The 12,780-nt window shown below is 42.3% G+C and overlaps 1 protein-coding gene across 4 annotated transcripts in view; it reads right to left on the reverse strand.

The window, feature by feature from the left end:
• The window catches only part of PHIP (PHIP subunit of CUL4-Ring ligase complex), a 108,003-nt gene extending 96,015 nt beyond the window's left edge, over nucleotides 1-11,988 (reverse strand). For 3 of the 4 annotated variants that reach the window (XM_086745966.1, XM_086745965.1, XM_086745964.1), the window contains exons 1-5: nucleotides 11,293-11,988; nucleotides 11,086-11,144; nucleotides 10,896-10,925; nucleotides 10,685-10,744; nucleotides 31-181 (exon numbers count right to left, since the gene is read on the reverse strand). In XM_086745966.1, coding sequence (XP_086602092.1) covers nucleotides 31-181; nucleotides 10,685-10,744; nucleotides 10,896-10,925; nucleotides 11,086-11,144; nucleotides 11,293-11,338 — 346 coding nt within the window. In that variant the 5' untranslated portion in view covers nucleotides 11,339-11,988. Of the gene's footprint in view, nucleotides 1-30; nucleotides 182-6,966; nucleotides 7,040-10,684; nucleotides 10,745-10,895; nucleotides 10,926-11,085; nucleotides 11,145-11,292 lie in introns of those variants that run through there. The other variant, XM_086745967.1, reaches the window with a different exon arrangement.
• Between the last annotated feature and the right edge of the window lie 792 nt (nucleotides 11,989-12,780).

Raw genomic sequence — 12,780 nt, forward strand, 5'->3', positions numbered from 1 at the left:
ACCCTCAAAATTCTCATAAAATTTTCATACTTTTGTTTGTACGAAGCAAAGACTGTCTGCCAGCTCCTAATAACGTCTGCACTCCAGGGACACTTTGGGGAATTTCTTGCTCTAGAAGCGGTCCAAGTCGATGGCATATTTGAAGCAAGTGATCAGGTGCCAAGTGTCTGTAATATTTCACCTATTATATGAAAGAGCAAACAAAACATTTAAGAACGAACATAATATTTTTGAAGAATTACTGGTTTAATCTTTTTTTCCTTCCAGATTGTTAAACAAATGCGTAAGAAAATTACAGTGTATTAAGGATAAAAACAAATAATGACCTTTAAGTACAATAATTCATTCCAGCTGGTCCTAATTAATTCTCCTATTCAGCACATTCCACTTTGTACAGAGAACTGTTGGTATTTACTACTTTCTGACTTTATAGCACATTTGGTCATAGACTAATTAGCTCCTTTACAATCACAGTGAAAAATGTAAAGTATACATTCAACACTACATTTAAATAGTGCTCTGGTCAATTTAAGTTACTATAAGATAAAGACGAAACTAAGATTTTAAGGACAGCAACATTTACAGAATTCTTAAAAGATTCACATATACCAAATAAATAATATAGCCCTGTAGAAAATAATGCAAAAACATTCTGCCTCAACTCACCTAAATTACAGGATCTTGCCAAAGCCCCACATTTGGATTTTTTTTTTTTTTAATATGTAGAGCTTCTAAACAAAAATGTTGGCTTAAGTAATTCAACATTAAAATTGGTATATGTGGTACTCTATTAGGCTACAAACATGACCAGTTTTTGTAACTGCTCATAGTTTTCAACTGCACAGTATCAAAGCAAGCTCCTGTTACCAGCAATAGATCTTCTTACCACTTGATTATAACAATACTGAACCAGTATTAAACTGCCCAGACAAAACCAGTTTATTCTTTTGAGCTACTATAATTTTAGGTCAGAAGAACGTCTTATATAACAAGGAAAAAAGGCTTTGAAATGTATATATGACTACAGTAAAATCCTATTAACATAAAGCTTTTGGTTAAGAAATAGCATTTTTAAAATTGAAAAAAAAAAAGCTATTGTCACCTTAGAGAGTATAACAAAGAAAATTTTAAAAAATAAAATTAAGAGGGAGGATGGAAACTCAGTTTTCTTTAGTTCTTGTACAGGATTTAATGTATTGTAGTTTTATCCTTCACACAGCCCGAAATCTGTCTTCACAGTTTTACTTCGCAGAAGGAGGAAAGAAAAAAAAAAAAAAAAAAAAAAAAAAGAGCACTGCAGTAATAGCTTCTGATGTTTTGTTATTCTGCAACTAGAGAAGGCCGTAACTGACATTTCAGGCAGAACAATGCTTCTGTATTACACCCAATTAACAGGAATATACCTCATTCTTCATCAAATGTGCTCCTATTTTGCTGACACAGAGTAATCACTTGATGTATTTTAGCAGTCTGTTAACGTAAAGAGTGCTGATGTCTGAAACCAAGGCGCTAGAAAAGCCCTGCTTACACCAGTAATTCCCACTACCACCAACGCAACCTTCTAGCGAAGGAGGAAAAGTCTTCTCTTTTGCTCCTGTCGTGGTTTTAACCCTGGTCAGCAGCTCAGCCCTACAGAGCCACTCGCTCACTCCCTTCCAGTGGGACGAGGGACAAAAATCAGAAGCATAAGAAAGCGAAAATTTGTGGGTTGAAATACGACCAGTTTAATAGGTAAATCAAAAGTTGTATAAGAAGCAAAGCAAAATAAGGAATTAATTCACTACTTCCCATCAGCACGCAAATGTTTAGCTGTTTCCAGGAAAGCAGGGCTTCCTACATTTGTAGAAGGCTTTGCAAGCTGCCTCAATCTGACTGCCTGGAAGTTAAATGACTTACAAAATTAACACAAGCTAAAAAAAAGTAAAAGGTTTCTCTTTAAAAAAAATATTAGAAGTTACATTTTGGTTTTTTATAAAGTTACAGTTAATAGTTCAGATCAGTTCACTTAAAATGACTGATTTTCATGTCAGACAGGCAATCTTTTAAGAGTGGCAAAAAATAATCCACTGAATTCAGAACTTGGTATTCCAAATAATTTTTTTCTTAACAGTAACACGCAAATAAAACTTGCTTTTTTCTACTTAAAGGAGGAAATAGTCAAAATACATGCTTGAGAGCCCTAAAATACCAGAACAGTCGTCAATACTGACAAAGCTACATACAGTTTCTGCCATCACCAGCCCTGACCCATTTCCTTAGCTTTTTTTCCTCCTTTGCTATCAAAAGGAACACAGAAACTTATTAAATACTGCCCTTTGTATAATTCAATCTGAAATCAGACTTCACATCTGCAGAATCTGAACTTATCTCAAATAATAATAGTTAGTATTTTTCATTTAATCACAAATATTAGAACTACATATGCAATACAGTTGTCATTTTATCCTGCTCAAGACCCTTCAGTTTTACATATCCTCACAAATGCACAAAATCTAAAGTAAATGAAGCAAATCAGCTTTGACACATTCCAAAACTACAGCTAGCTGACATCTTGAGTCATACTTCTCATGATTTGTCATAAGCCACGCGTTCACTTTATTTTAGCAGAAGCTAGGTAGGCTCAATTCCTTGTGTGGTTTTTAAAGTAAATGTTTTGAAAAGGGGGAGTTTATTTGTATTATTCTTGACCATATCTATTTAAATTCTTAATACATAATACATATATATATATATATATATACAGTCTCTCCTGATTTAAGTCCACTCTCTTGAAAAAAGCTATTTACACCAAGTTACGCAGTAGTTTTGTGATGCTTCTGCACAGCATTTATCTGAATTATCATCGTTCGCTACTAAGCGGCACTCACAACCAGCTCATTAACAAACTGATTCAACAATACTAAGTGAGCTTCATGTTTAAAAAAAAAAAAAAAAAGTGACACTGGCCATCTAAACACTCGTTAGTTCCAGAAAGTTTATAGAACTATTTTATGAACAATAGTCACCATTTGGCTGTCATTTTCCTATATAAGACTAAAGCACACACAAGAAAATTAAAAATAAAAATTAAAATTAAAAAAAGTAAGTTTCATTTCACTGTAAAATCTACTAGAGAAAAACCTTCTTATTTCACTACAGTTTTTATCTGGACTTACTTCTTTCCCTTTTTCTCCTTCTACAAAGGAGGAAATTGTGGAACTTCAATAATTTATAGAAACCAGGCTATAAAGTGAGTTTTCTCCAGGTGAAATATTTTGTTCTCGCTCAGAAAAAAAAAAATTCTTCTTTTAACAGTATTAATAGAATATTTCATCTGAAAGGGACCTACAATGATCACCTAGCCCAACTGCCTGATCACTTCAGGGCTCACCACAAAAGCATGTTACTAAAGGCATTGTCCAAATGCCTCTTAAACACTGACAAGCTTCGGGCATCAACCACCTCCCTAGGAAGTCTGTTCCAGTGCCAATTTCTACGTGCGACTATCAGTACTAGAGTAGAAGTCACAAATGAAAAAAAAGCATGTAACAGAAATTCACCTTAGTCCTGATCCCTCCCTTCTTGAAAACAAAACAAAACAAAAAAGAAAAATCGCAGAAAAGAGAATCATAATGTGGTGGCAACAACTCAAGAAAGGACAAGGTAAGAAAGTTTAATAGAGGAAACAATAAGAAGTGGCTTGAAAGCTAAAATTATTTGGATTGTTCTAAGGTGCAGTCTACCAGGAGACAATTCTTGCACCAACAAACTGTAAAAAGAAGCTAGAACCAATATAAAATACACCTACCATCCTTTTCCTCCTCTTAAAACAAATCACAACAAAGAACCCCACTCCATCAAGAGTACTTTCAAGTCAGATTTAACTGACAAAAAAAAAAAAAAAAAGTTACTTTAAGAGGACACTTTACAAGCTTTGTCAGAAACAGAAAAACTCACGACAATTCAATAGAATGATGAAAATTCGTCTTGCTATCAATCTCTGATTCGAAGAGAAGAAAGTAAAAGGAAAGGTGAGGGGAAAAAAAAAAACAACCAAAACAAACCACCACACCAAAGAGATGAACAAGTATTTGAAATTCATACAGCTCTAAATGAAAAGTGAAAACTGGACTCTACAAACAGAAGATTTAAAATTTTATGCCAAAACTGTCATGTTAAATAGTACACAAATATAGATTTTTTTGCCCTGCCAGTCCCATCTAGCTGAAATTCTAGGTAGTTTCTTTCCTCCTCCTATCAGGCTTTCTGCAACATCTAATTCTGCTCTTCTCTTCCAACAGGAATGCACAGAAGGCATGTTTTTATAAGTATAATAATGAATTCCCTTTTTGTTTGAATATACTTTTCTCGTAAGTTAATAACATTTCTTCAACATTACTGTAATAAAAAGCAGAACTCTGTTAGCAAGAGCAAAACCTTCAGCTCTTAAAAACAAATAAAATTTTCTAGAAAATAAGAAGCAGTATTACCCTCAATCTCACCCTTTACCTACTACCCCCAATCTTACTCATTCCTAACAAACAGCACGGGAATACACAAAATGCAGCTACACAGCTATTTGAACTAACATTCAAATCTTTATTACCTTTGAAATAAATCTAATTGCTTATATTTTCATTCTGCATGACTCTGCAGAATAATTCAGCACCAGAATCACAATGAATGCATGAACAGAATCATGATTTGACCTAGACTCTTTAGTTAAATCTGTAATACATAATGCAGTTATTCACTGACAGTGTTTTAGACATCAAGTAAAATACGACTCTATTCTGGATTCTCCTCTAAGCACTGCATACTAAAACATTCTCCCAAGTATTGTTGTTGGGGTCTGCCCCCTCGCCCCCCCATGCTAATAGTTAACATGCTTAACTACAAGATTGTCTGTAAATGTCTTTCAAAAATACACATTTCCACACAAGGACACTTAACAACAAATCCAACTCAGTCAGCTACCTATATTTCAAGATGCGAGAGCTCAATCTTAATAATACCAGCAGCTATCCCAGCTTTAACTATTCTGCTATCTAATGTATTATCCAAAACAAGCTCCAATTGAATTACAGTAATTGTTCTACTATATCAGACCATCAATTTAATTGAGTACCCTTGTCCTCGTTTCGGCGAGGCTAAACCATCACAACCCTGTACCACCAGCCACTGCCACATCACTTTAAAATTAGGAATTGCAATAAAGTGCATTACTTTTCTCTGAAGAACTATCATTCTCTAATTTTTGGTTTTTTTTTTTTTGGGGGGGGGACGGGACGATAGATGACAGAGAGGGAGAACTCAAGAGTTAACTATTTTCACCAAAGCATGTTTATTTCTCTTCTACTTTCTAATTATGCTTGAGCTAAAAATACATAGATACTTAGCCGCTATTACCTATAGGAATGCCTCTTATTTTAACAGGAGATTATTTTTTTCTCTAATGAAATAGACCTATATGAAATCAACCATCCCAAGAACATCCTAGTTTTTCCACCATTTAATGCTTTTAATAGGTTTGAGGCCAGAACAGACAAAAAACCTTAAACCTTAGTATAAACAGACTGCTGTAAGCTTGCTACTTACCACATGAGAAGGTATGAACAGGAGTAGCATTTTCAGTCTCATGGACTAAGATGTCCAACTATATCTATTACTGTCAAATTATGTATACTTATTTGCCTATTCATTCACAATGTTTAGTGATTTTTTTTTGTGGGTTTTGGGTTGGTTGTTTTGGGTTTGTTTTGTTTTTTAATAAGAAGTACACCTTAGAAACTTGATATTCCTCTTTAGTCCATCTCTCATCAGTGTTTCTTAATCTCAGTTCAAAAGAACCAGCACAAAACAGTTGACTTAGCCAATTCTCTTGATCTGTGGAACAAACAAATGCATGGTACTTCACACAACGAACAAGAGCTCCTCCTCAAAAGGTAACAGTTTGAACAGAGAGGCTCTATCACCACCTAAATTTCCACCTTTGAGAATCTGGGGAACAGAAATGCTTGTCTTTCAGAATTAAAAATAAATCATTTAAGCTGATTTATCTCCTACAGAAGCACTGATAATGAGACCAAAAACATTCCTAAGGATCACAATAATTTCACAGGTTTTCCTACTTCCAGTGCTAAGTCTTCCAGATCACCTTCCAAAACACTGCATAGACTTTCCCCAAAATACTGTTAACAATAAATATAATAAAAACTAGACGATGGCGCAGCTCTCTGATTCAACCTAAGTTTTATTTTTGCTCCCTATTTCTTCTAATACCTTTGCAGCACAAGATTTCCTGAGGAAACAAATCATTTATTATCTGGTTACTTATTAAGAAACAGTAACCACAATGCTGCCTAAAAGGCTTTACTATGTCAGGTATTGGGTGAACAATGAAACAGTGTCAATGTACTTAGTGTCCCAGTCCCACAGATGAACTCTTTGCAACTTCATGTACCTTTGCATAACCAAAAAGAACGAACAGTAGGATGGCTTGAAAACAGAGTTTTGTCATTTTCACTTTAAATCACATTTCATAACTGTGGGCAGGGGACGAGGAAGGGACAAATGTTAGCAAAATAGTAATAAACAGTTCCCGAGAACAAGGCCTACTGCCTACTAAACCCACTGCACCTTTTGATCTCACTATTTGAGATGAATTCCCTGCCTTCTCCCTCCTCCACCACCACCAATATGAAAAAAATTCTAATTTAACAGAGAAAATGACATTTATGAGAATACTTTAGGTAAGACAGTTAACACACTGGTTCTGATCACATACACTATGACACTTGTACTCTAGAAGGCAAAAAAAAAAAAAAAAAAAAACAAAAAAAACCCCAAACACCCCCCCCAAAACACAAAAAACCCCACAAACCACCCAAACAAACAAAAAAATCACCACACAAAACCCACAAACCCCCACCCCTCAAAAAACCAAAACCAACCAAACAACTAAAACCCAACCACCCTCTACAGGACCTCTACATTGTTATGGTGAATCCTAACAGTCGGTTTCATCCAACCGAAGTCCACTTTGCTCACAAAAAGGAGTAACTCCAACACATTCCCCAAGCCCTCCACATGCACTGCTATCATCTCCCGCATGGTGGTGGCAGGACCCATGTTGCTGCACACAAAAGGAGAGCTGAACCATCTGAGAATTATTTCTGTACTGTTCATTTTTCAGACAGCTCAGCTCCCTTATCCAACTGACGGCACATTTGGGTGAGCACTCGTGCCTACACAAAGGATGCAGCAGAAACGCAGAGCTTTCATCAACAGCATACAATTAGAGCAGCTACACCAATTGTGAAACTGCAACATGAAAAAACAATTACCCTAGAGTCAAATGATGCACCATAGCTTGCTCACGGGTCAAGGCCCTAACAAATGCGTTTTAAAACCTAACTACACAACACTTCAACAACATCTTTAACCACAATCTATAAACAACGCACAAGGCTGCCTTGCTCTGCCAAAGTGAGCTGTTAACTGTTAAAACTCCTCAATTTTTGTCTCCTATCACAAGAAATCCTCAGTCTTTCAAGAAGAGAAAATCAGCTGGCTGACAATTAATAAACTTTCACAATTAATGCAAGGGAATACAAAACATCCCGAGATCTGTTACTAGAGTCCCATGATCCTTGCTACAGCTAGGTCAAAAGTGGCGTACCAGCAACTCTATTCTCAGAAAGTCTTTGGTCGTAGCACGAAGAGAAATTTTAGTACTGATGATATAAAAATGAGATTGGCACTCTGAAACAAGAGACTATGCTCTCAAAGCAAGATTCAAGTGGTTTATACCACAAGTGGTGACTGCAGAAAAAAAAATAATATAAAGATATTTGAATTCAACAAAAATAACTTCAGAACATAAAACACAACATAATGGCATTTCTGAACTCATGTAATTTCCTGTAGGAAAGGGTGCACAGCATGGTTTTAGCTTATAAGAAAATTAAACATTTACATTCACTGACCAAACAGAAAAATGAAAGTAATTTACAAGATGAAAATTACATTTGATTTAATATTATTTGCACAAATTAAGTTTCAGAAATAAAATATCTAAGGCTGTGAAATTCAGTCTAATAACAGAAAGTTAACTCTAATAAGAATTCCTAAATAAAAAGTTTTCAAAGCGAGGACAACACCAGGAACGACACCAACTCTTGAAAATATATCTACCTAAATAGGTGTATAATAAAAGGCATGATTTTGCAAACAACGAAACAGAAGCTTGGGATTAAATTCCATCCTTTGTTACACACGGCCTTTATTCCTTCCTAGAGTAAAAGTTAGACATCGAACACTATGTTTACTGGTATTTCTAATTTCTTTTCTCCCTTCTGGCCCTTCTACAGTGAAAGCTCAAGGCATTCAAGTCCGAGAAGTGATACAGATGACAAAACATGCCTTCTTCAAAAAGAAGAGTCAGCATCTTAAAGATGGAATTTTTATTTTCTTTTTTAATTAAGAAACAAAGTTAGCTCATCATCAGTCTCTAACTTAAAAGCTGAAGATTCTTTGGTTTGCGATAAACAAGTTTCTGTTTAATGAAACAAGACATTGTGGAGAAAAAAAAAAAATTATATCCAAAATGTAACTGTTACACTGCAAATACAGTTCTATGCCAGCTTTCACAAGCCTAAAGTGTCAAGTAATACAAAGTTTACACATCTTTGACAACTGAAGCAACAGCAAATAGTCGATGGAGAGAAGCATGAAGAACAAAGTAACCAATTTCTTCCCTCCCGTCTACATAGGGGCAAGGTGGAAAAGGACGTAGAAGCATTTATCAGGAAGCCCAAGAAAACTTCGTTAGGAACAGAAGACTGCAAAAACAGGAAGATCCAAGTCCAAGTTTTGGGGAAGTACAACTTGTGTCATTACATACCTATTCTGACTAAATTAGTATCTACCTGCATTCTAACAAAAACGCTTCTTGGAAAGAAGGGTCTGAATGAACTTACTTCTCATCTAGCCTTCTTACTCCAACCTTTACAATGCCTTTTTCCTCAGTTTCTCTTTCTTCACATCCTTTTATATTCTGACTATACAGAAAAAGCCCAAATCTATTCTACACTAAGACTACATCTCCAATTCTTTATAATTTATAGGATAAAAGATTCACAGTAAATTTTACCAAGCAACTTCTGACTGTTGTTTGAAACAGATAATACTGCCTTACAGTCTTACAGATAAATAACATAATATATCATACAAAAGTATCAGCACTTTGAAATTCACAGTTGAATTTCTTTATCATTTTTGTTTCAGGAAAACTGAAAAGTGTTAGTGTGTATGAATACGTTTTCAACAAGTCAATTGCTATCAACTCTTCTACACCATGTGCATTAAAATGCCCAGGCCAATCCACCTCTGGCTCCAGAGAAAATCAACACAGTAAGTAAACCTGTTCCTACTACAGTAAATACTTATGATTCATCATATTGTAACATTTGTAATGTAACTAAAATAATGTGTACTAAAATAATGTGTACATTAACAGTCTTTCTTGGACGCATCACAGAAGGGAACTACTCTATCTCCTTTTGTGTGAGCTCAAAAGTTCTCCACGCCTTAAATCTCAGAAGTACTGGAGTTCAGAACTACCATAACCAACCAGAAAGCCTGAAGGGAAATCTCACTTTGATGAACGTTACAAGCAGGGCTCACTCTCCCTCTGAAATCCTGTTCAGAAATTCAGAGCCTAAATTATACAATAGCACACCTGGAGTGAAAACAATACCAGCAACAAGTTGCTAACAGACACAATTCAGACATCTTAACTGCTGTTTTCCCAGCTGCTGCAGTTCACAAGATATTAGAAGAAAATACCCAGGCCCCTCTCTGCTAGCAAGAACTACAGCACTGCAACTATTACTTCTTGTAATCACTGAGATGAAAAGCACACGCGGGGAGACAAAAGGAAAAAAAAAAAAAAAAGGGGGAACAAAACAAAAAAATCACCTAAATCAAATATGTGATGGGAATTTGAACCTGGGAAGTCCAGTTACTCCTCCACCACACTAGATACGCTGCACACAAAAAACACGAAGCCATAAAGCGCACCTTACCAGCGCAGGCGGGCAGACAGCGAAGCAGGACGGACACCTCAAACCAACTCGCTCCCGCCGCCAGATCCCAGCCCAAGCCGGCCGAACAGCCAAAACCCGCCTCAGCGCCGCCACCGGGGACCCCCAGCTCCCGGAGGGATCCGCCGGGGGCCGGTACTCCGCGGCGGCGCGCAGCCATTGTGTGCGCGGGAGGCGAGCGGCGCGGCGGAGAGCGCCCCCCCCTGCCCGCCCGCCCGCGCTGGCCCCGCCCCGCGCCGCTCCCGCCGGCCCGCAGCGCGCCCATGACGTCGCTCCATTTCCAGCCCGGGGCTCTCCCATCAGGGCGCCCGTTGTTATTTACCCCGCGCCGCCGGGGCCCCCGCCGCGCCCCCCGTCTCCCCTCAGCACCGAGAAGGGAGGACGAGGGGGCTAAGGTTGAATTAAAAAAAAAAAAAAAAGAAAATTTTCCAAAGTTTGGTTGTGGTTTTTTTTTTTTTTAAGTTGTATTTTTTTTTTTTTTGCGGGAAATTCAATTTTTTTACTGGGCTGCTCAGGGAGAGTGAGAAGGGAAAGAAAAACCAAAACCCCACCACAAAACAACTTTGCCCGCCGCGGCCGGCCCTGGCCGCGCCTCTTACCAGGTTCTCGTAGCTGCGGGGATGCTCCTTGCCCGTCCAGTCCGTACGCTTGGGCAGAAGCTACGGGAGGGGAGGGAAGAGAGGACACCCCGTCAGCGGCTGCCCTCCCCCGGGGAGCCCCCGGCAGCGCCCGGGACGGGGCGGGGGGAAGCGAGAAGAAGGCGAGGGAAGCGGGGGGAGGGAGGCCGCAGGCGGGGCGAGCGGCGCTTACCTCTTTCTCCGCCACTTCTCGGATCAGGACCTGCAGCGACAACAAAAGAGGGAAAGAGGGGGATGTCAAAAAAATGGGGGGCGGCTTTAAAGACAGAAAGAAGGGAGGAAGAGGCTGGCAGCGCGCCGCCCGACTGGCCGCCCCCTCTCCGCCAGGCCCGGCGCCATCCATCCATCCATCCATCCCCTACCTGAGCCGCTTGCTGGCAGGGTCCGTCCTCCAAAAAGCGAGCGATGAGGAAGTAGAGCTCTGAGGGGAGAAGAGAGCCGGTGAGGGCTGGAGCTCGCCCCTTCCCCGCGGGCTTTCCTTTCTTCCCCCCCGCACCCCCCCCACACCGCCCCTCTCTGACTCCCGCTCGGTTCCCGCCGCCCCGCACGGCGGCTCCTCCGGCACTCACCCGCTCGCAGCTCCGCCGTGTGCCTGCTGCCGCCGTCCCCGGACATGGCGAGGCGAAAACCGGGGAGGGGAGGAGGAGGAGGAGGAGGAGGAGAAGGGGAGGGGGGGGGGAAGGGAGGAGAGAGGCGGGGGGGGGTCGGGCCGCGCTCCCGCGGCAGCGTCGGGGCCCGGCGAAACGCGTCCGCCCGCCCGGTAGCTGTCACTGTTCGTTCACCGGGAAGAGTCTCGGCTCCACCATTCAACCGCACGGGCAGGAGGAGGAAACAACAACTCACAGCCACCCGCCGCCAACGCCGCCGCTGCCGCCGCCAGCCAGCGCGAGCGAGCGCGATCCCTCCGCCCGGAGAAAGAGTCCCCTCCTCCTCCTCCGCGACCCCCCTCCTCAAGCCTCCCAGCCCCTCGCACCGCTCCGCACCGCCCCTCTCTCCCTCCCCCCAACCCCGCGCCCCTCAGTCCCCGGGCGCCCGGCGGCGGCGGCCAAGGCGGGGAAGGGGGGAAGCTGGATCCGCCCGCCCCCTCTCCCGCCCCGCCGCCGCGGCGGCCTCCGGCGCTGCCCGGGCTGAGGGGAAGAAGGGGCGAAAGCGAGCGCTACGCGTTTATTAGCGGGCAGGCGGGCTGAGGCAGAAGATGTCGGAGCGGCAAAGGCGGGGTGGGCGGGAAGGCAGCGGCGGGCTGGCGGTTGAAAGGCGCTTTTCTCTGCGAGGTGCGGGCGGGCGGACGGCCGACCGAAGCGCGGAGGGATACGACGCACGGAGAGGAGGGGCCGCGGCGGGGGGCAGCGGCGATTCGCGGTGGCGGCGGCGGGGAGGCTGGAAGTTACCGAGTTTCAGCGTCGCAGAAATGGGAAGCGAGCGAAGCCAAAATGCCCCCGGGGAACGCGGCCCCGCTGGGGAGGCGGGCTGAAGAGGCCCGTCCCTCTCTCTTCCACCCCCCCTCGCTCCCCCATCCCCCCGTAGCCGGGCCCGCGGGGCTCCCTCAGAGCCCGGTCAGGGGCTTCGGGGCGCTGCCGCTTCGGCATCCGCGCGTAAGTGCCGGTGTCACGCGTTGTCGTTTCTTCTTTTGGCGACATGGTGTCCGGGGCAGGGTTCGTGCCTTGGGTTTGGGGAGGGGGGTGGGAACTTCAAGAAACGCCAAACAGGCCGAAACGCGCTTTTCTTCGTGGTTCGGCGGGGCTGGCGCGGCTGCTCCGCTGGGGCCGGAGTGCCCGTGGCCGCCGCGGCTGGGCCGGGGGGTGAAGGATGGCTCGGTTTAACAATTCAACCTTTAAAAAAAACAAAAAAAAAAAAAAAAAAAAACCCATAAACCAACATTGCAAACAGCTAATAACGATTTTATTCATTGTCTTTGCCGCCAACCGAATCAGGCACGCGGGCCCGGCGAATCTTCTGGCGCCTGGAAGCGATGGCCGGAGGAGGAGGAGGAGGAGGAGGAGGAGGAGTGGTGGTGGTGGTGGTGTTGTCAACGCCAGGACAGGCGAGGGACGGCGGTG

The sequence above is a fragment of the Chlamydotis macqueenii genome, chromosome 3 (genome assembly GCF_036417535.1).
Source record: "Chlamydotis macqueenii isolate bChlMac1 chromosome 3, bChlMac1.mat, whole genome shotgun sequence".
Classification (NCBI taxonomy): Eukaryota; Metazoa; Chordata; class Aves; order Otidiformes; family Otididae; genus Chlamydotis; species Chlamydotis macqueenii.